This window comes from Schistocerca americana, chromosome 1 (genome assembly GCF_021461395.2).
Source record: "Schistocerca americana isolate TAMUIC-IGC-003095 chromosome 1, iqSchAmer2.1, whole genome shotgun sequence".
Taxonomy (NCBI): Eukaryota; Metazoa; Arthropoda; class Insecta; order Orthoptera; family Acrididae; genus Schistocerca; species Schistocerca americana.
Genome location: NC_060119.1, coordinates 210,189,119 through 210,210,930, shown reverse-complemented (window position 1 = coordinate 210,210,930; position 21,812 = coordinate 210,189,119). Strand labels below are relative to the sequence as shown.

Here is a 21,812-nt window from a genome sequence, read left to right as displayed (position 1 = left end):
GATTGTATTAGACAAGTTGTATAAGCTAAAATATTGCCAGAGAAACTGCCTTTAAAATTATATTTACTAACACTTTACTTGAAATTAAAGTATGATTTTAGTGTAAGTAAATATGGGTTAGTATGTATGCACCAAAACACGTCCTAATGCCCAGTTTTGTAAGGTGAAAAATTTCCTACTTAGGCGAAGCATTTTACTGCAAGGGTAAACTTCCTGGCTTCATTTCGGACAACCCATTGCAGAAACAGACAATATTAAATATGACAAATTGTTTTATAGTCCCCTTATTCTTATTGCACTCAATTTATTCATGATTAAACAGACTACACATACTGCCTTGGGAGAAAAACAGTGACTATACTGTAACAAAAATGTTCTTTCCTGTTTTTCAGCCACAGCTCTCTCAAATTGTATCATCTACAGGACTACTGCACAGTTAACACTTATGAGCTTGGCAGAAAGTTCATAAAATCAGTTTCAGACTATTTCTCTAATGTTTGCTCTTGAATAGAGTGTCGGAAAAATGAACATTTAAAGCTTTCTGTGCCTCTGATTTGTGTTATTTGATTATGATGATCATTTCACCCTATGTAAATGGGAGAGAAAGTTGCTGACTGCAACAATATTATGAAATATTAATATCGTATATGATGTAATATTATAATGGATGACGATGGAGTAAACAAAGTACTATATGGAATGGTCAAAAGTAAGAAGTGGTTTGAGAGAAAATGCAACAAAGACAGACAGAAATGGGAATGAGCTTAATAACAAAGACACTGAAGATAGTGCAGAAGGAGTACCTCGAGCATTTGTTAAATCCAAATGGAAATGGCACTGGATAAGATGAAAGGAGGAAAGGCATCAGGTATGGATGAAGTCGGTGTCAAAATGGTGAAGGCGGCAGGGGAGGTTGAGAAACAGTGGCTGTTTCATGTGATGAGGGATGTGTGGAGTAAAAAGAAGACTCCACAAGATTGGAAGAGGGCACTAATTGTCCCTATATTCAAGAAAGGGAATAAGAAGGACTGTAGGAACTACAGGGGAGTCACACTGATACTACACTGTGTCACACCATATGAAAAGATCATGGAGTGCAGAATCTGAACAAGGGTCAAGACCAAATTGAAATAGGATTGGCATGGCTTCAGACCTGAGACATCAACTGTTGACCTTATATTTGCAATGAAGCAGCTCCACGAGCATCACTACGAATTCGGGGAAGAGGTTGTGGTGGCACTTCTCAATATAGAAAGGGTATAAGCAGATGTATGTAGAAGAAATGTCTGGGAAGCACTAAAAAAGAAGGGAGTGGAAAGAGAGAGAACAAGCAGAGTGGACGAGATGTAATGTTGAAGGTTGAGTTGTGAGAAAATGGGAAATGAAAGGACGGATTGGTTCCAGCAGACAAGTGGTATGAAACAGGGCAGTCCAGAGTCACCTGTCCTCTTCAGTTTGGTCTTAGTTATTATCTCATCCAAGATGGCACAAAAAATTGGAGAAGGCAAGATGAAAGCAATCGTGTTCATAGATGACCTGGGAAACAGGGAGGAGGAGATTCACAAACAGCTGGATGCTTGGGAAGGAACTAAGTGACAGCATGGGATGAAATTTAATGTAAACAGGTGTGAGATCTTGGTTACAACTAGAAAGAAAGCTAGACTAACTAGTAGAATGAAGATTGGAGATTAACAACTGAAGACGGTGGAGGGTGCCGAGTACTTGGTAAGTACGATGGAGGAAAATGGAAGAAATGAGAAAGAGATCAGTGAATGTGGCAGAAAGGCAGAAATATTTCTATGAAGTGTTAGGTGCCTGTTTTACAATGAAAATGTTCCACAAAAAAAGCAAAGAATTGTTACTCAAAATTTACTATGTCCCAGTATTGTTGACCTATGCGTCTGAAACAAGGGTAATCAAGAAAAAATATGTAAGCAGATTACATGAATTTCCTCAGAAGTAGGATAAAAGTAACAAAGAGAGAGAAAGAGGATGAGGAATGATTGGGTAAGGGAAAGAGGAAGCTTTACAGAGCAGGATACAAACATCAAGGCTAAGATGGAATGGCCACTTAAAGAGAATGGAAAACAAGAGGATTCCCAAGAAGATACACAAAATGGAGATGTGAAGGAAATTTGTGTTGAAAAAAAGAGGCAAGGACTGGCTCAGAGTGAACACAAAGTTGGTGGGAAGACAGGGCTAGGTGATGAGGCTTATGTTCCATACATCCCCAGCCTGGGTCTGGAAACATTTGTTGATTAAGGTGGTGGTGGTGGTGGTGGTGGTGGTGGTGATAACATAATATTGTTCTTATCCCATCCTGGAATTTCCATTGTTCAAAGTTGGTAATTGAAATTTCATGAAAAGGTCTTCTATAATGAAAAACATTTCTGTTTTACACTGAGGTGACAAAAGTCATGGGACACCACCTAACATCATGTCGGACCTCCTTTTGCCTGACCAAGTGCAGCAACCTGGCATGGCATGCAGTCAACAAGTCACTGGTAGTCCCCTGCAGAAATATTGAGCCGTGCCGCCTCTGTAACCATCCTTAATTGTTAAAGTGTTGCCAGTGCAGCATTTTGTGCACATACTGATCTTTTAATTATGCCCCGTAAATGTTCAATGAGATTCATGTCAGCTCATGTGAGCGGCCAAATCATTGCTGTACGACCGAAGCCAGCACAGCTTGGAGCTGTGAGTGAAGGATCACCTCAGCTCACATCTGAACACAGCCCTTTTTCATGCTAAAGATGACAATCTTCCCTACACAAACACAAGAAATTTTTGATTAAACTACAAAAGCACACAGATGAAGCCAAGTCAGTAACTCAAGTCTGCTCAGAAGCTCATAATATAATGAACAAACAATGTATTCTCCTGGTGTTCCACGTACAGCAGTTAGAACGTAACTGAGCTACCTACAAAGACTGCCAGGGGTACAGAACAAAAACAACATCAGTGATACAGGCTGTGTGAATCTACACTGCATCATAACTGGTTTCGACTTCTTAGTAAGCCATCATCAGATGAGATGATTGATCTGAACGTGTTACTATGTAACTTGTCAAAACACAACTGAACAGGGTGTGAGGCCCTGACAATGTAGAGTGCCTCTCCAGATCTGGCACCTGATGACAACTTGCTAAGAAGTTGAAAGCATTTGTCTGATCAAAGGCTGAAAAATAAATAAAAGGATTTCATTATTCTACATTACAGAGTGTAAGGACACACATTGCAAGATCATCTGAGTGTACTGAGAACAATCTTAAGGGCCGAGATCAGAATAGATTGATTTGGAAAAACAGAAGTTCTTGTTTAACCTCATTGATGAATAATGGACACTGTATTTGGCTAGAGAAACACACCTGTGTACTGACCAAAAGTGCAGAAATATTTTCAGTATTATTAATATGCCTGTTGAGTGCTCAACTTTATGGTGTATGGTACATTTTCTCCTAACATTACATGTATACCACCCAGGACTTTTGAGCAGCATTTCAGGATCACTGAAACTCGTTATTTTATGAGTTCCTAGTCACTATTCATTCAGTAAAAACAGATCATCATCATCATCTTTTGACTTCCAAAAGATTCACCAGGTGACATCCTGTTTAATTTTTCCTTCAGAAAACAAGAAAGTATTTTGCGTTGTTTCTCAATATACAATGAAAATCAATTATGGATGTATAACCCAAATGTTTTAATTCAAAAGAACATGATTAATAAAACAAAAATTACCTGAGTAAGAGTGTAACTGTGAGAGATATACGTAGATTGTGACAAACAAACTTGTTATTCCATTTCCATTGCCATCCCATATTAACTCTGCAACTGTAAGAAATTTTCCAAAATTTGACAGAACAAATGCCTTCCAAAAGATCAAAAGTGTAAAATTGTCTTGATATTTTTTTGGAAACACAATCCAATACAGCTTTGTTACTGCTAACACTGTAGCAAGAAGCAGCATGTGACCTGCAAAGCAAGTACAACATTATGAGAAGTCATTCTCTCTCTCTCTCTCTCTCTCTCTCTCTCTCTCTCTCTAATTAGTAAAAAAGATATCCTCTTAACACATTACAACAAATTAAAACACGATGGGCATTTCCCAATCTCACAACAGCAGCGGCAGCAACAACATTAAAAACACTAGTGTTACATTGTGAGCCCTCTTATATGAAAATCGGCAATCCCTCCACACCAGTTCTTAAGAATACAGTTCTTGTGTGTAAAACAGCTTAAAGCATCTGGTTTCTTTACCAACAAGTAAACGTGCTTAACTTCACATGTCAAGCATGTGAAACCTTTCTGACTGAGTAAAGTTTGTCAGTTTGCACTCCTTGTTAAGAAGAACTAATTTTTCAAGAATCTCAATTTTTATGGAATGTCATGTGTCATACAATGATATAATTTTGTATGTACATTCATGGATCCTGTCTGAAAAATTTGTTGTGAATAAAGTTAGTAGTAATGAAGTAATAAAGCAAATCACTATGCAAATGTAAGCACTTAAAATAATTGTATACTTCTCTACATGTGCTGCTGTTGGTTCTGAAATAGAAATACTCTTGCTGCTTGTGCAAATTTCCTAGGTACTGAATATTAAATTCAAGAGCACTTGATCACGGATCTAACCATTTTGAAGACACTGGTATAGTTCCCAGTCATTTGTTCTCAATGTATAATCAGAACTAATATAGATGCAGCAGAAACAATTCTGCAGTTGGCAGAATGCAATGCAATAAAAAGACCGTATGAGTATTCTAATAAATTATGTGACGGGATTTCTGGACAGAGCTTACCTTCAGGAGATGACCTGTGTAGCACTGCCAATAGACACATCTCTAACTGTCTCTTGATATGAGAAACATTCTCTCCATCTCTCCCACAGTGGTATTCTGCCACCCACCCAACCTACACAATATCTTTTTCTGCCACTACTTCACCCCTGCTCCCAACCCCTTGCCTCATGGCTCATATTCCTGCAATATATCCAGATGCAATACCTGCCCATACACCTTCCCACTACGACATACTCCAGTTCTGTCACTAACATCTCCCAACCTATAAAAGGCAGGGCCACTTGTAAAAGCAGCCATGTAATCTACAAACTTAGCTATAAACACAGTACCACATTCTATATGGGCTTGACAACTGATGAGCTGTATGTCCACATGAATGACCACTGATAGACTGTAACAAAGGACAGCTGGACCGCCCAGTTTCTGAACATCCTGCCCAACACGAACTTCAATGACTACTTCACAGCCTGTGCCATCTGGAGTGTTCTTACCACCAACAGCTTTTGTGAGATGAGTACGTGCAAACTCTCCCTACAACATATTTTTCGTTCCCAATAACCCCACTGGCCTCAAACCTTCTCTTCTCTCCCCCCCCCCCCCCCCCCCCCCATTCCACTAGCACAACTTCACAGTTGCAGTGAATGGTGTGTTGTGACTCCACAAATGTTCATGTAATCCCAACACCCACCCCATCCACCATCACTATTTGCTATCATGGTATGAGGTTCTGAGAATTGTCAAATAGTGACAAACTGGTTACCATCAAAGTAAATGTTTTTGCAGTTGAGACTGTTTGTAATCCATTTTTAAAGTACTTTTAGCCAGATTGCCATTTCTCCATGAGAAATATTCTCAAAAATTGTAATCTTTCCACATTGTTTAACAACAATGAAAATCCTGTGGGGATAATATGTAAAATAAAGGAAAGGCAACCACTCACCTATAGCTGACTCTGTGTAGCATAGTATTTGTACTAGCTTTCGAGCTCTTGCTCTTTGTCTTTAAGTACACACGTTTACGCACACAGCCATCCAAATGCACACACCAATGGCCACGGGTCCAAATGCAATTCAGATGCAGACCATACTGTGCAAGATGTGAATAAGTGAGGGATGATGCATCAATAATGTACACTTGTGAATGCCCGTTTTCCCATATTAACCTGCCAAATTCTGAATGGATGTGATTGACAGAAATATATTTATTTATTTATTTATTTATATTTTACTAACCAAAAAGGACTTGCAAGCAAGTGATGTAAAAGTATTTCTCTCCTTCAAACATAAGTTCTGTACTTTTATAGCCTCCATTGCTTAATGAAGAATATTGTTTCTTCATGGACACCCATTCGCAATATGTTTCAGCCAAAAGCAACACAGCTGCAAGCTTCCAATGGCCCTTAAATAGAAAAAAAATAAAGAAAAAATATAAACATGTGATTTGGACATGTGTAAATGATAAATACAAAAGAAGTAGTTAACCCAGCACACTTCATAGTTACACTGACTATAACAGTATTGAAGTCATGTTAAATCCACAGAAGAATATATATTATTTTGGCTGGGCTTGACTATGACTGTCCTTCAAAGGCCTTGAATTATAAAAGAAATCCAGTCATTTTAAGTATTTTTTACACTTGTAAAATCTGGGATGGAATAATGACAATATTATGAAAAGGATAGATTGCTACTCGCCATATAGAGGAGATACTGAGTGACAGACACAACAAAAAGACTGCTGAACATGTGAACTTTTGGCCACACGTGTGTGGGTTGTGCTTGCGTGACTGAGCATGTGTGTTATCTACTTCAGAAGACCTTCTGGCTGAAAGCTCACATTTAACAGTGTCTGTTGCGCCTGTCTGCAACTCAAAATGTCCCCTATATGGTGAGTGGCAATCTATCCTTTTCATAATACTGTCATTTTATATTTGCAGTACATATATTGAGTAAAATCTCACACAGGTGCTGTAGCTTATTGGGGCTAGTCAAATTGACATGGATCGAACGCATTTGACAGACACGGATAGCTTTTCCTCACTGCCAATCTAGTCTGACTTAGCAGACAAAACCAAGTTTAAAACATTGTCTGCTTTTTTTATTTGAAAGTAGACATGAAACATTGCTAGTTACGTAGCTAAACTAGAGCTAAATAAAAAAAGGAAACTCAGCACATCAAAGACCACACACAATGCTGATAAAATACCCATGTGCACTGCATTGTATGCTGGATCAAAATAGAGACAAACTTGAAACAGGAGAATATCAGTCCAAAGAAATACAGTACTGCAACTTTTATCGATTCTATCACTTTGTCACCCGCTGTGCTGAGTGTAGTCCTGGAGTGTACAAGTAAAATAGTGCATTCTGTTTTCAGAAGTAGTTTACTTCAGTAAACAATGTTTCAAACAGGTTCTTATTGAAAAGTGCAGTGACAACAGTTGTAAAAAGGCAAAAGTTTAACAGTGTATCGTATATAAAGTGTCAGAAACAGAATGTAAAAGGAATTCTGTGTGTGAAGAACAACTTCTAGCTACATGAAAAGTGTGCTTAATCTTCATTAGTGATGGTACTCACTGGGCATGCTGATGTGTTATTCTCATATCTTTCTAAGTGATGAATGACGACTGTGGCCTTTGTGAACATGGTTTCATGTTTGTTAAGTGTTAACATTTCAAATAGCATACTATAGGAAAGTTTCTGACCTTCTTATGTGCATGTTCACGATCTGAGATGGATGCAGCGTATTTACTGGTCGGGACACTGAGGTTAATCTTTCCACATGATGTGGCACTTGCTGTTCAGCTGATTACTCCACGTCATCACCACCCTACCTAGAAAGTGTGCTGAGGGCTATGGCATCCTGCCTAGAAAGAGTGCTGAGGGCCATGGGAGAGAAGTTCATGTTGTCAGCAATATTGTCACGGTAACAAAAGTTGAAGCTGTTATTACATTCGATAACATATCTATACTATGCTTGGAAAAGGACTGTTAAACAAATGGTTATAATTGTGACTTACAATCATATTTTGTGTGTATATGAGGTGTTATGAACTGCAGCTGATGGAACAATATATTTATATATTCTTCTTATTATTCAGCAGCTAGCTGCAAACACCTTGAGAATGTTGCAAAAAATGGGGATGAGATGAAATTACAAGAAACTCAGGAAGTGCATTCTCTCAGCCTCTGTCACCTCAATTTTCCAACTTCCTACCTACATGGGGTGCCTCTGTTGAGCTGAGCAACTCAGTGAATGGTTGGGTAACCAACACTAGTGGGAAACAGTCAGTGAGGGGACAGGATTTGGAGGCCATTGAAAGGCAATGGGAAACCACCATCGAAATTACTTGCTTCAAAATGCTCCTCAGTTTTAAGTTCCCCATTCAGATCTGTGGGGGAACCACACAGAGAAGCTTCATGAAGAGTAAGATGCTGCAAGCAGAAGTACTGTGTGGGAACATGAAATGTAAGACCCTTGTATAAAGGAAAACTGGACATGGCCCAAAGAGAAATGGAGATAACTGGCAACAACGTACTGAGAATAATAAAAATTAGGTGGGCTGGCATGGGACAATTTGCTTCAGATGGCTATATGGTTTACTATTTGAGACAAGAGAACAGGAGCAATGTAGTGGCCTTCTCAGTTAGTAACAGAGTAAGAAAAGTTGTAATGGGGTGCAACTATAAAAATGATAGAACGATGACTATCAGATTCCAAGGTCAACCCCTTAATATCACAATCATTCAAGTTTACATCCCAACCACTGATGTTGAAGAGGATGTTATTGACCAATTCTATGTAAATTTGCAGGAACACAAAAGTGGGAAATCAAATTGTAGAAAGTGTAAGGAGAAATTTTGGTCTTGATACAACAAATGGAACATGATAGAGATTCCTAGAATTCTGCGAAGACAGTTTACTGGTTTGGCACAACTTCATCAAGTAATGGCATTCGTTGGTTATTACTAACACAATGCTCCAGCTACCCAAACAATGCCTATACAATTGCATTTCACCAAGCAGACAATACCAGAATCAAATTGATTAAGTACTTCGCAATCAGAGGTGGAAGAGTGCCAGCCAGTTAACTACAACAAGACCTGGAGCTGATTGCAGATCTGACCATGATCACTTAATTGCAAAGTTCCAGCTGAAACTGAGGAAAGTGGCCAAAGCCATACCATTTTACAGATACGATCTTAAGAACATACCTTCTGATTATACAAGAGACATCAGGAATACATTTAATGCACTAGAGTTAGAAGACAAAAACTCACAAGATTTGTGAACATGTCTATGAAGCAGCAGAACTGACTCCCAAGAAATAGAATAAGGAGAAGGCCTGATGGTTATCGGCTGAGGCATTGCACGTTGCACAAGAATGAAGTAAAGCAAAATTGAAACAGGATAGATTAGCAACATTTAAATTAAATGATAAGTTTTGAAAATCAGCTAGAAGAGACAAGAATATCTTCTTAAATAAACAGTGGAAAGAAGCTGAAGAGACTAGCAGAGTGAGGAGCAGAAGGAAGCTTTACAAGAAGATTAGAGACATCAACGGAAAATTCCGTGTGAAAACTGGAATCATGAAAGATAGAAATGGTAAAGATTTAACAGGAGCAGAGGACATTAAGGAAAGATAGGCAGAATACATACAAGATCTATATAGGAAAGAACTGGAGACTCATGATGAGGAAGGTAACATTATTTTAGAATCAGAGCCAGATATTTTGGAGAGAAATCAAATGGGCCCTATAAAATGTTGGTGAAAACGAGGCCAGTGGATATGATGGAATTCCAGCAGAATTGTTCAGAGTCATTGGAAATAATGCAGTGAAAGTTTTCACTCAGTATGTCAAGAAAAATGGACAACCAACAGTGGCCAAAGATGGGAAGAGTTCAGTATTCATCCCAAACAAGGAAAATTCTAGAGTGTGTTCAAATCACCATACAATCTCACTTATCTCGCTTGCTAGAAAAGTCATGCTCAAAATCTCACTAAATAGACTTCGCCAGTATATGGACCAAGAGCTACATGAAGAACAACCTAGATTTTGTAAAGGAAGAAGGACCAGAGATCAAATTGCTAACATCTGATGGATTATGGAGAAGGCAAGAATTTCAGAAAGATGTATACCTCTGATTTATTGATTATGCTAATGCCTTTGACTGTATCTGCTACAATAAATTATGGGAACTACTCAAAAACAGGGGATTACCACATCACCTCATACAGAATTTATACTCTGACCAAGAAGCCATGGTGAGGACCATATAAGGCACAACTAAATGGCTCCACATTCAGAGGTGCACATCATCACCTTATTTATTCAATTCTATGCAGAGCACATTATGAGGAAAGCCGAGCTAGCTAAAGAAGAAACTGGAATTAAAACAGCTGGGATAAATAATCTTAGATTTGTGGATGACACCATACTGATGGCATAAGGCGAAGAAGAGTTAAAGATTTGCTTATAGAAGTTGGAAGAAGGGAGTCCAAGGGCTGATCTAATGCTGAATGCCAAATCTTGACAATGTTTTAATGAGAAGAGACATAACATTAACAATGAAGATTTGTATAGTAAGAACTATGATCTTTCCAGTTATGATGAACAAATATGAGACCTGGACTGTAAGAGAGACTGAATGACGTAGAATGGATGCCTTTAAATTATGATGATGGAGCAGGAAATTCCTTAGTGTTCCATGAACTACAGAGAGAACAAATAGGTCAGTTAGAGCAAATAAAACCAGATTGTTCCTTGGGAAGGTCTGATACGGACCTACTTTGTGCATATTATGAGATAATATGATTCGCTGGAAAAGAAGTTAATGTCTGGGAAGATCAAAGGCACAAGGTGAAGAGCTGGACCAATGGCATAGATTCCAACCTGAAAATCTGTGAGTGTGCAGGACAGAAGAAATTGGCTTGCCTTTTTCTTTAAGTCCTCTGTCGACTGCCAGAAGAATATATGGTTTAGTGGAAAGAGAAAATCAAAGAGATATCACTTTGACATTTAAAGGGTATTGTAACTTTAAATTCAACACCAGTACCAATTAACATCAAGTACCATAACTGTTTGCAGGACAAAAACACCACTAGTTCACAGGAAGAAATTATTAAAATGCTACATACCAACATTGACACTTTAAAAGAAGAAATAATAAAACTGAGTACTGAAACACAGTTTAGAAAAAGCTGAGGAGGTAGACAAAAATAACATAAAAACCTGATGGAATTCCTACACAAGGAACTCCCATGGAAGTCTCAAACGCTGAAAATGAATATCTGTGTAAAATTGCAACACACAGTGAAAAGTAAACTCAGTGTCTCAGAGATGAAAACTGAATTTTAAAAAAATAATAATAATTCTTTGTCACAGGTGATTCCCTGCCGAAGAATGTGGTAGTGCCAAATTATTCTGACGTTTGCCCAGGAACTAGAAGCTGCCAGTTGAAGTAACACTTCAATGACATATTAAGCTTACAGGATGGTTCAGCAGATGCATCTCTGAAGAATTACAAACAAGTTTTCATCGATGTAGATACAAATTCTCTTAGAAACGACAGTGAAGAGGAAACTATTAGCAAAACAAAAAATTTAATTTGATCTGCCAGTATCCTCTACAAAACACTTGGAATTGTAGTGACTAGCAGTGTGTACAGAAGATCCCTCAGTGATTAATATACAGAGTGAGTCAGCAGCTGCTGGCTGAGAAACAGGGAAGTAACCTGACATTTGGTGGTAAGTTCCTATGGGACCAAACTGCTGAGATCATCGGTTCCTAGGCTTACACACTACTTAATCTAACTTAAACTAACTTATGTGAAGAACACACACACCCATGCCCAAGGGAGGACTTGAACCTCTGACGGGGGAAGCCGCACGAACCATGGCAACACGCAGCAAACAACGCAGCTACCCTGCGCATCTTTTGTAACATTTTATGGGTTCATAACCAGGAGTGAATTGTATAGTTTCATCCGTGTGCTTTGGTAGTTCAGTTTCTGAATCTCTGTGTGTTAATCTAATTTATTAGACACAGTTCCTGCATTGTCCTGTGTGTCTCCGGTAAAGTTCCATAGTGCACGTCGACTGTCATTTGTCCACGTAGTGTAGTTTCCACAGTCTTTAGTATGGATAGGGACTGTGATGGCTGCACGTGCAGATGTGAGCCGAGTTGGTGACACTTTGCTCTTAGCTCCAGGCTGTGATGGCTTTGGTTACACAGCTTGAAGCTGCAGTGGATGGGCATCACTGTTGTGTGCCGGCTGTGCAGATGCAATGGACATCCACAACAAGTCTGACTTCACCGATCGGCCCGCACTGGTGACCAGCCCAGTTACAGCTCACACTGAGGTTGACCACTAACCAACCTGTGGTCGAGTGGGAGGTAGCCTAGGGGCGTGTGGTGAGCAGCAAAAGACTGCCCAGCGGGCTGCATGTAAGGCCAACCTGGTTAGTCTGACATACAGGTTCCAGGTGCAGTCTGTAGCCCTCAGCCAGAGGCAGTCGCTTGTTCTTTTTCAGAGGGAACCTCTCAGCCTGCAAGATATGGGCAATCACAGAGGGTAGGATTATTGGTAGTTGGGGCCCCTTAGGAACTTGGCTGCCAAGGAGAGGAAGAAAGCAAATGTGCACTTCGATGCATACCTGGCAGAGTCATTCCAGATGCGATGAAGAGCACCGTGTGCAGTCACCTGCGGGTGCTGGCTCATGTCGGTACCAATGATATGTGTCACTTTGGATCAGAAGAGATTATCTCTAGTTTCAAGCGGCTATCAGAAGTGGTAAGGGCTGCCAGTCTTTCTTGCATACGACAGCAGAGCTCACTATCTGCAGCGTAGTCAACAGGACCGACTGCAGACCTTTGGTACAGAGCTGAGTGGAGGGTCTGAATCAGAGCTCAGATAGTTCTGCGACCTTGTAGGCTGCAGATTCCTCAACTTGCACCATAGGGTGGTGGGGTTTCGGGTTCTGCTGAATAGGTCAGGAGCCCACTACACGCAGGAGATGGCTACATGGATAGCAGGGGTTGTGGGCAGTTTTTTTTCAGTTAGAGTGTCTTCGGAAAATACAAAAAGGGCGTCAGTCTCACAGGGAGGAGGTTGAACATAGGAAGAATATAGATAGAGGAACAATTGGTATAACAGTTGTAAATTATTGTAGCTGTGTTGGCAAAGTACCAGAGCTCCAAGGGCTAATAGAAAGCACTGATGCTCAAATCATTATAAACGCTGAAAGCTGACTAAAGCTGAATATAAGTTCAGACAAAGTTTTTGCGAAGAACCTAATGGTGTTCCTAAAGGATAGGATAAACACAGTTGGTGGTGTCATGTTTGTTGCTGTTGTAAGTAGTTTATCTTGTAGCGAAATTGAAGCAGATACAAGGGTACTAGGAAAGTTTTGCAATACAACACAACAATAAATTGCAGGAGGCCGATTGTTGCTGTGTTCTGTGCTTGCTATGGCATCTTGGTCACAAAGTGAGATTTGGGCAGTTTTGCGGTACAACTTTTAGTTCCTTTGAGTAAGTATGAGCAGAAGTCATGCTTGGCAATTGGAATAAAAAAATAATTGGATCCTTTTATTCAAAAAAACTCACTTGATGCCTTCCTAAGAGGCAATCTCCACTCCTTCCAAATTAACAATGTACGTGTAGACAACCCTTGGCTTGAATTCAAAGAAGTGCTATTGGTACCAACTGAGAGATTTATACCAAATAAAATAACAAATGATGGAGCTTACGCCCCTTGGTACACAAAACAGGTCAGAACAATGTTGCAGAAACAATGAAAAAAGCATGCCAAATTTAAACGAATGCAGAATCTCCAAGACTGGCGATCTTTTACAGAAGCTTGAAATTTAGCACTTACATCAATGTGAGATGCTTATAATAGTTTCCACAATGAACCTGGCAGAATATCCAAAGACATTTTGGTTGTATGTAAAGTGTGTTAGCGGCAAGACAAAGTCAATGCCTTCTCTGCGTGATAGCAATGGAAATACTATCGATAACAGACATGCAAAAGCAGAGTTACTAAACACAGCCTTTCAAAATTCCTTCACCAAAGAAAACGAAATTGAATCTAGAACAGCTGCTAACATGAGTAACTTACAAGTAGATATCCTCGGAGTAATTTAACAACTTAAATCCCTTAACAAAAGTAAGTCTCCTGGTTCAGACTGTATACCAGTTAGGTTCCTTTCAGAGGATGCTGATGCAATAGCTCCATACTTATCAATCATATACAACTGCTTGCTCGACGAAAGATCCGTACCCACAGACTGGAAAGTCGCACCAATATTCAAGAAAGGTAGTAGGAGTAATTCACTAAGTTACAAGCCCATATAATTAATGCTGATACACAGTAGGATTTTGGAACATATACTGTGTTCGAACATTATGAATTACCTCAAAGACAATGGTCTATTGAGACACAGTCAACATGTATTTAGTAAATATCATTCTTAAGAAACACAAGTAGCTCTTTACACACAAAGTGTTGAGTGCTATTGACAAGGGATCTCAAATTGATCCTGTATTTCTAGATTTCCAAAAGGCTTCTGACACTGTACCACACAAGTGGTTTGTAGTGAAACTGCGTGCTTATGGAATATCAGCTCAATTATGTAACTGGATTCATGATTTCCCATCAGAGGGGTCACAGTTCATAGTAACTGATGGAAAGTCATCGAGTAAACAAAAAGTGATTTCTGGCATTCTCAAACGTAGTGTTATAGGCCCTCTGCTGTTCCTTATTTATACAAACGATTTAGGAGACAATCTGAGCAGCTGTCTTAGGTTGTTTACAGATGATGCTGTCATTTATCATCTAGTAAACCCATCAGAAGGTTAAAACAAATTGCAAAACGATTTACGTAAGATATCTGAATGGTGAGAAAATTGGCAATTGACCCTAAATGATGGAAAGTGTAAGGTCATCCATATGGGTGCTAAAAGGAATCCATTAAACTTTGGTTACATGATAAATCAGTCTAATCTAAAGGTCGTAAATTCAACTATATGTCTAGGAATTACAATTAAGAACAACTTAATTTGGAAAGAACCCATAGAAGATGTGTGGAAAACAAACCAAAGACTGTGTTTTATTGGCAGAACACTTAACAGATGCAACAGATCTAAAGAGACTGCCCGCACTACACTTGTCCATCCTCTTTTAGGGATACTGCTGCGCGATGTGGGATCCTTACCATATAGGATCAACAGAGTACATCGGTTAATTCAAAGAAGAGTAGTACATTTTGTATTATTGAGAAACAAGGGAGAGAGAGCGTGTCAGGGACATGAAACAGGATTTGGGATGAAAATCATTAAAACAAAGGTGTTTCTTGCTGTGGCGGGACCCTCTCCCAAAATTTCAATCACCAGCCTTCTCCTACAAATTCGAAAATATTTTGTTGATGCCAACATACATAGGGAGAAACAATTATCATAATAAAATAAGGGAAATCAGAGCTTGCACAAAAAGATATAAGTGTTTGTTTTTCCCATGCACCGTTTGAGAGTGGAATAATAGAGAATTATTGTGAAGCTAGGCACTTAAGTGTGATTTGCAGAGTATCGATGTAGATGTAGAACACTGGAAACTATAGAAAAGAAAGAATGTTCCTATATTATAGGCTGAAATATTAATGGTCTAACTGATGTCTTTACATACAAAAGTCAAATTGATTTATTACAAATTATTCTTTCTGAATGTAAAAATATCAAAGTTACTTGTCTCAATGAGCAATGGCTTACAGATGATATTATTAAAATTCTCAAAGAAGTTGCATGCATACTTATTCACTCTGATATAAATATAAACTAAGAAACAATTTTCATTCTTTGAATGAAGAGTGTGTAACAGAGATGCTGTGTTAAGGGACCTACATATAGTGTTAGAAATCTCTATTTACAGATTACCAGAGAAGCTTATAATTGAAGCTTTTCTGGTCAAATTTCACGGCATGCCTGAAATTTTTTATAACGAAAACAGGAAAAGATCAACTGCTGACTTCAATATTAATATTACAGTTGGAAGCAATGATTCATACAGATTCATCGACTATAAAAACTTTGGCTTCAAAGTAAACTTTACACAAACCACTAGAGCAAATGTGACCTGTATTGACAAAATTTTTACAAATTATGTGTTTGAAGATTTTTACAAGCTTTTCTTATATTTAGGAATCTCGGACCACTCTGCATTATTCATTGAACTACCAACAATTGACAGAGAAATTTCATGTAACAAAACTGTGCCAAAAGACACTTCAATAAAAGAAATACAACCCTGTTTGGTTGATAAATTACATGAGTGTGAATGGCCTTTTGACAGCTGTATTTCAAATAGTAACTTCGACAAATTTTTAAGTAGGTACTTCAAAATCTTCAATGAAACCTTTTCACTTAGAGCCATGTATAACAAAATTAGTGGTAAACTTAAATGTATAACGCAAAGTACAAAAATTTCTAGTGACAGGAAGAAGTATAATAAAAATAGGCATTGTACTGAGTATGTTTGACATTATCAAGCTATATCTCAATAATAATAATAATAATAATAATAATAATAATCTGTGGCAGGAGCTAAACAAATGGTAAAAAATTGCATTTTACAACACAAAAGGCAATGTAGTCCACTGTCAAATTAGAGTGATTAGTCATGAAAGGCGATGATAGCCTTATTGTTAACCCAGCTTAAACATCAAAAAGTTTAAATGAACTCTTTATAAATGTGGCTATGACAGATGTTAAAGTAAATCCCTTTGGACTTCACCAAAAAGCTGAGGATGGATATAAAAAATGTGGAAAATGTTATATTATCACAACAAAACAAAAACTCTGTTTGGTGGGAAGGGATATCCACTAAAGTAATTAAAGCAGTGTATCACATAATGGCAACTCCACTAACTCAATCAACCAACATTCTGAACAGGGATGCTTTCCTGAAGTGTTTAAGTACACCAAGGTGGTCAGATCTCGTTTCAAGAATGAGTTCAGGGAAGACTTCAAAATCTATCACTATTTTTATTCTTCCAGTTGTGTCACAAGTGTCAGAGAAAGTTGCAACAATTCACACTCTAAATTTTATTGTAAAAAAAATTATATTACAGGATTGCAAGTAACCAATTTAGATACCAACAAGGAGAAAAGACTCTAGATGCAGTGAATAGTTTTAGGGGTGAAAAGATAAGCAAAATATTAGATCAGAGGAGTGTAAAGTTGTATGTCTCTGCTGTCTTACAGAAGCCTTTGTCACAGTAGCAATGAAAATGTCCCACGGCTCCATTTTAGGATCAATTGTGTTCCTGCTCTGTGTAAATAATTTACTCAAATATAAATTCTCCACTAGTAGTGTCTGCAGAGGGTACTCCTGTTTTGATCGAAGATGATAAAGAAACAAATTTCAAACTCTAGTGTGATTACACGTGATACACTAGGAAATAGGTTCCACTGAAACTGTTTGAAATTGAATATTATGAAAATCAAATATTCCAAAAGTGTGGAGCTTGAAATACAATGTAACAATCAACTTATGAGAGAAGTTGACATGATCAAATTCTTTGGACTATCTGCATTTGCAATGCAAATACTAGAAAATTCTACTGATATGAGAACACAAAAAGTAGCATACCACAGTTAGTCTGAATCTGGCATTAGGAATGGTATTATTTTCTGGGGAAGTTCAAATGGCACATCTTGATTACTGAAACTGCAGAAGAAATGTCAGATAAATGTGTATTGTACAGAAAAAAGAATGTTGTGGGCCATTACTTCAAAAAATATAAATCCTCGTGGTTTTCTCACATACATTTATGAAATTATAATGTTCCTACATAGTGCACAAAAATTATTTGAGGAGAATCATTTTAGCCCTACATACAACACAAGACAGTGTATGGATATGAAAATACATAATAAATTAATGGGCAAAAATTGACTTAATTAATGTCAACCCACAGATTCTAAAAATAAATCTGCAGCCTATTCTGTGGGAGGAATGGGGCTATTTGGTAGAAGAATTCATGTGGAATGAAATGATAATTTAAACAAGGGGGACATCAGCATTAGATTTTTTTTACTGCATAAATTAAAATTGTATTATTATTGGGAAAAACTGTATTATTTGGATGCTGTTTACAATGCAGGAGAAACATCTAAGAACAAGATATAGAGGATAAACATTTTTAAAACACCAGAAAAATTTTGATTAAATACTGGATGAATGAAGACCCTGACTTATCTCTACATCGATATTTATACTTTGCAACCCATCATGAAGTGTATGCCATAGGGTACATCCCTTTGTACCCTTTGTTAGGGTTTCTTCCCATTCCTTTCAATCTATGTAATTATGTAAAGAAAAACTGATTTATGGTGAGGTCTTTGCAACAAAACTGTTATTTCTCCTCTCTCCGAGCTTCAGATATACAATAATTGTTGTATCAGTGTGAACCAGGTGAGAGTATAATAAAACCACATCACAACTTCAGTCATTTCCTAGATTTCATGAAACTAAGTTCAGATTTGAGTTTGTCTCCATACTCTCAATCTTCAAACAGCATATGAAGAAAATCTGGATAAATATGGGTTATAGTTAACATCACACCCTAGTGTGTGTGTGTGCGAGAGAGAGAGAGAGAGAGAGAGAGAGAGAGAGAGAGAGAGAGAGAGAGAGAGAGAGAGAGAGAGCGCCCTGGCAGAGTTTTATTAATATTTTTGTTTTAGATCGGTTGGTAACGTTTAAACATTAAGAGATGTGTGTGGTAATGCAGTATGCAATGCGAAGGTTTGTGAATAACGTGACATTAATTCTCTTTAAATATATTAATACATAAATCTCAATTTCACTTCTGCCATACTATTATAAACATTTTTCTCTATCTTCATCATACTACTTCACTGTCTTGGCTATCAATAGTCTGCAATTAATTTGTTATATTAAATACAGTGACAAGTTACAGTCAAAAAGAATATGTGAAATAGTATAAATATAAGTACCTCAAAGCCAGTATTCCACAAGATGTGTCGGTAAGCTTGCTCATTCAGCAGAACCAGGTCAATCATAACAATTACAGGGTCATATTCAATATACTTGTCAGCAATGTTCTTGCAATTTTGCTGGAATAAAGATAGACTGTGTTAAAATAATAAGTAAACCACATATCTTGAAACTAAGTTTAACTCATTTCTCCTGTTTTTCATGGCTACCCATGAACCATGGATCATTCCATGGTGGGGTTGGTTCCACGCCACAATGATACAGATAACTGTACTGTAAGGCTGCAATCATAGAAGCACCGACAAGTTGTTAGACGCCATCACCATAGGTTGCCTGGTACCGTCAGCTGACAGGTTGGTCACAGTGTGTCTGATCCCCCTCATCAGTTTTTTGCAGGGTGAAGGAGGCTAGGTTCAGTTAGAATCTGTTTTATCTATGTAGCATATTTCCTTCAGCTATTGAAATAACCATACAAGTTCAAGGAATATATAAGAAGGCGGGAGAAACATTTTGTTACATACTTGGCATGATTCGTGGTGACCCTTAAAAGCAAGATTACAAAAACCCACTGTTTCACTGTATTTATTTAAAGCTGTGCAGGCGTATGTCAATTAACCTTCAATTACTGTCATTCAGCATACTTGTGAAAGATAATCATAAAATTTAGCATAAGACACTCTGAACACCTAAGGCAATGAAAAGTGCAAATACATACTATACACCACATTTGCAAAACACTTCATATAACAGAATCATCACACTACTGGCACAAAAATCCCAGTAAGCAGTAATAATTATTTGTAGACACCTAATGCCAACATACAACTCAAAAAAGACCCACTACAGAAACTATAAGCCTAAGATATGCCACTCCTCTCTCTCTAACAAATTTTTTTTGAGGTTATAATCCCCACATAAAGTTTCCAATAAAGATTTTGCCTACTTGTAATTTCCAATAAACCTGCGGTTTTAGTCCATAGAGTAAACTAGGACTCACGTCTGGAGAATATGCTGGGTGGTGCAGTACTTCCCAGTCCTATTGATCGAAGAGAGCAGCCACAGCTTGCGCCATGTGCACCTGCACATTGTCGTGCAAAATGATGGGTGGGTTGCGCAGAAAGTGTCTCCACTTCTTTCGAAAAGGTGGTCACAGGTGATGTTCCAAAAAAAACACAGTAATACTGTGGACTGACAGTATGCTGTGAAGGAACGTAATGTGTTACGATAACACCATCACAGTGCTACACGAGAATCACCATAACTTTAGACCGTTTCATTTGCAACATCAACAGAACAAGTTCTATTAACGGTATACTATGTCTTCCACATCACTGGCAACGGGTTCTAAACAATGCTGGTGACTAATTTTGAAAGAAAGTAACAGGTGCAAACATGTAACTCTTTTGTATCGGTTGTCAATAAATAGTTGCACTACTTAAGTTCCAACCCTCATATATTCTGATGATATTTTCATCATCAGAATGCCATGAAACAACTCTTTCTTGGACTAAATTTATCAGCTTCTCACATTCAACATTTTGTGTGTGAGAATGTCTGTCAATTTGACCAAAGAAAACAAACCAATTTGTATTTCACTGATTGTTGTCTGTTTATTCGGATGTTGAGATCGGCTATAGTGTGACTGCACACATATCGGTGTACTGATTTGGTTGTCATCAGATTCCACCGATACGGATGCCACTGTGACTGCAGCCTGTGGAGGGGCCAGACTAACTTTTGGTTCCTGAAGAAAAGTGGCCTTGTCAGTAGTTGCAGGGACAATATTCTGGATGATAGAGATTTGATCTTGTAACATAAGACAACAAAGCCTTGCTATGCTGGTACTGCGATCAGCTGAAAGCAACAGAAAACTATAGCTGTTATTTTTCCCAAGGGCATGCAACTGCTTAATATGGATGACGATGGTATCCTCTTGAGTAAAATATTGCGGAGGTGAAATGGCCTCCCTTTTGGGAGTCTAGGTGGTGACTACTCAGGAGGATATTTTCAGAAGAAACAAAAATGGCATTGTACGGGTCTGGACCTGAGTGTGGAAATTTATTCCCATTAATCGGGTAGGTAGGCTAGAAAATTTAGCATCTTAACACACTGCATTTTTATTTCCAAATTAAGTTTGAAAAATATTTTTTATTAATGAAAAACAACCTGTACTGAATGACATTACATACAGACATAGAAATATAGCTTTTGTAGCTTTTGAAGCTTGAAGTAATGACCTATAAATTTTTAAAGATCACCATTAATAAATTCCTAAGTATACTTGTAAACTAGACTTTGAGAGAAATATCCCGAAGCTTGAAGCCTCTTAAGTTTCTGGGTTCTATGAAGTTGAACCATGTATTTCTCAATGGTTTCCTGCAACAGAAATCTTGGAAAAGCTGGATGAAGCACAGTGGACAAAATTATCTCTGGCAAGCACTTGTCAGTCAATTGACAAACTGCCATAACTTTCAGTCCTTACTGTTGTTCTTCAGTTTCTGAGCTGCTAAATTCAATGCCAAACTCAGGATCACTATAGCCATCCTTTTTGGAAAGCACTGCCTAAACAACAATACAGAACACACTGAAAGCACACAATTTGAAGGGCTCGGAGAGATAAAGTCATAAGCCACAACTTTCACGAAATTGAGTTTGTCATGTTGCGGCATTCTTAACAAGGTCTTCTCCACAATGAGTTGAAAAAGTTCCGTGTTACTGCAACAGATGGCAGACTATGACGGAGTGCAGTTCTATGCTGTGCCATTTGGTGGTAGTTTCAGAAGATACATAGTCACAAGCCACGGCAAAATGGCAGGTGGGTCAGGAACGTCTGAAGCGTCTTCGGGTCTTCAACGAATATTTGACACAGACAGTGGTGGAAGTGAAGAGCTTTACCCTTTGGATCCTGACAGTGATGAATCTTGGCATCCATTCACCAGCAGTTCCAGCTCAGATGATGTTACGGTAAGGAAATAAAACGGTTTATTTCTGGTG

General features: G+C 38.1%; 1 protein-coding gene across 2 annotated transcripts in view; it reads right to left on the bottom strand.

Moving 5' to 3' along the window:
- Nucleotides 1–21,812, bottom strand: part of LOC124597621 (protein ARV1) — a 78,761-nt gene that overhangs the window by 8,281 nt on the left and 48,668 nt on the right. For both annotated transcript variants that reach the window (XM_047135959.1, XM_047135952.1), the window contains exons 3-5: nt 18,818–18,937; nt 6,035–6,200; nt 3,742–3,975 (exon numbers count right to left, since the gene is read on the bottom strand). In XM_047135959.1, coding sequence (XP_046991915.1) covers nt 3,742–3,975; nt 6,035–6,200; nt 18,818–18,937 — 520 coding nt within the window. The remainder of the gene's footprint in view (nt 1–3,741; nt 3,976–6,034; nt 6,201–18,817; nt 18,938–21,812) is intronic.